The following is a 2,706-nucleotide window of genomic DNA, read 5'->3' on the forward strand; positions in this document are numbered from 1 at the left end:
AGTTGTTCGTAAAAATAAAATTATCGAGTACCACAAAAAACTTCAGATTCTCTAATTGGAGTATATTATATNTACGGTGTTACTAACTGTTCATAAAAATATTATCATCGTTAAATGGAATGTATTAGCTTTGAGATGTTACTAATTGATCCTAATAATAAGTTAGGTCTATATTTCTCTATATACAAAACTGCATATAGAATACCTGATTGAATCTATCTATATAAGCTATAGATAGAAGAGAATAGGATCACATACGTATATAAAAATATCTACGTATACGTCAGCACACACACATACATACAACTGAGCATACATGATGTCATAAATATTTTATAAAAATGTAATTTATATTCTTAAAACTAGTGATTTTAATTAAACAAATTAATAAATGCTTTCAAATGATGGTTAAAGTTCTGCATGTTCGATCTGTCATAATTAAATCCTTTATTTAATAAAAAATTCCAAATTCTGGGTCCTCTGCAAATGATGTGTTGATGTAAAATTTTCGTTTTTGATTTGTTGGAACAGATGAAATTGATGCGCCTTTGATTCTTCGTTCGTTTATAATAACCGTCAAAAATCGGAGGTAGTTTACCAGTCAATTGTTTGTCGATGAATTTTGCCGCGTGATATGTACTCATTTGATCGAAAGTCAGATTGCTTGTCGTGGCGAATAGCGGTTGTGAATGGGATTAGTGTCATCTGCGAAGCAAATGTAATCAAAGAATGTTGAAACTTTCGGGAGATCGTTGATGAAGACAATGAATAGCAATGGTCCCAAAATGCTGCCCTGAGGTACTCCAATTTGGTTTAATTTTTCGCTCGAGCATGTACCTTGCCAGCTAACAAATTGACTTCTCTCCGATAAGTAACTTCTGAACCATTTCAGTTGCGAGCCACGTATTCCATACCGGTCTAGTTTCGCCAGCAAGATGTTGTGGTTGATGCAATCGAATGCCTTCAAGAGATCAAGACACGTGCCTACGATGTATTTTTTGTCTTCTGCTGCGATCCCTATTTTTCTGATCAATTCTATTATTGCCAGCTCAGTCGAGTACTTCTCTCGAAATCCAAATTGTGAATCGTTAATTATGGAATTTTTTTTGAAGAAGATATTTAGCCTTTTGTACATTATTTTTTCTATTATTTTCGAAAAATTTGATAAAAGAGCAACGGGTCGAAAATTAGTTAAATCATTGCATCCCTCATCCTTTTTAATCGGTACAATTTTTGAGACTTTGAAACATCGTGGGAATGTGCCGGAGTTGAAAGAAAGGTTAATTAGGAATTTCAAAATGTGAGCTGTTGAATATATGGTAGATTTTATTATTTTCATAGGAATGCCATCCCATCCACTGGTTGTTTTTGGTTTGAGAAGTCTGGTTGTTGCAATTATTTCATCGCTTGAGGTCGACAGACAGAAGAACGAGTTTTGAAGTTTATTAGTGAGGTGATTTTTCCAGAGTGTTGAATTGTTGAAAGATGAACCTAGTTTTATAGCTATACCGATGAAATAATCGTTTAAGGCGTCCGCAGGAGAACGAACAATTTCACTGTTTGATGTGACGGTTTTGGTGATTTTATTTGTGCTGATAATGTTCTTAATAATCGACCACGTTCTTCTGTTATCTTTTATGTTCTTTACTATGATGTCGCTATAATATTGTTTTTTTAGTTTATTTTTAAATTTGATGCAAGATTGTCTAATTGACTTTAATTCAACTAGATTTTCAATATTCGGATTTTTTAGATATTTTGTATACAGTTTGGTTTTTCTATTTAACATTATTTTAAGATCATCGGTTATCCAAGGTTTATCACGTGATATTTTTTTAATTTTTCTTACTGAGGAAATACGACAGCATTCGTTGAAGTTCTTTACAAAAATCTCTATGAATCGTTGAAACCCGACACTTACATCCTCACAATTTAAAACGTTTGACCAGTCCATGTTTATTAAATATTCGTTCAGTCTGTTGATTCGTTCACTTGTAAACGAGTATAATTTCTCCTTCAGAAAATGGTTCTTGATTCTGTTAGACTTCATATTTACAATTATAAAAATTGGTAGGTGGTCCGAAAGATCACATACCTGTGTACCACATAATTCTACTGCATTTGGTTCGCTCGTGAAAATGTTATCAATGACTGAATTTTTATTTAAACTTATTCTTGTTGGGGTTGTTATTAAAGTTGATAGGTTGTATGATGTTAATAATTGTTGAAGTTGGAATTTGCTGGCATTTGAATCAGCATCAAGTAAATTGATGTTCATGTCACCGATCAGATAAACTAATTTGTTCTCTAGACTTATGATTTGTAGTACCTGTTCGATTTGTTGAAGATACATATTTGCGTCATAGGTAGGAGGCCGATATGTTATTACAATTATTGCATTTTTATTGGAACAATCATTTGTTATTTCTATGCTGAATAATTCTATGCTGCTAATGCTATTGCTAATGCTAATACCGTTATCAATATACAAACCGATTCCACCACCGTGCTTACCAGACCGATTTTTACCAACAAAATCATAACCAGTAATATTTATTAACTTGATATTGTCATCATTCAGCCACGTTTCACTTATACCAATAATGTTATATTTAAAAGAAAAGTTGTTTAAATAATCGAGTAAGTCTTCTGATTTGTGAACTAAACTTCTAATGTTTAAATGCATTAGTTTGAAAAACAAATTGT

General features: G+C 32.2%; 1 protein-coding gene across 1 annotated transcript; it reads right to left on the reverse strand.

Moving 5' to 3' along the window:
• Positions 1–451: 451 nt before the first annotated feature.
• Positions 452–2,353, reverse strand: HELRODRAFT_167193 (hypothetical protein; the record flags this gene model as incomplete). Its single annotated transcript, XM_009012722.1, has 2 exons — positions 452–480; positions 1,492–2,353. The coding sequence occupies 2 exons, from the start codon at positions 2,351–2,353 to the stop codon at positions 452–454; spliced, it is 891 nt and encodes a 296-aa protein (XP_009010970.1).
• Positions 2,354–2,706: the final 353 nt, after the last annotated feature.

This window comes from Helobdella robusta (genome assembly GCF_000326865.2).
Source record: "Helobdella robusta unplaced genomic scaffold HELROscaffold_11, whole genome shotgun sequence".
In the NCBI taxonomy this organism is placed as follows: domain Eukaryota; kingdom Metazoa; phylum Annelida; class Clitellata; order Rhynchobdellida; family Glossiphoniidae; genus Helobdella; species Helobdella robusta.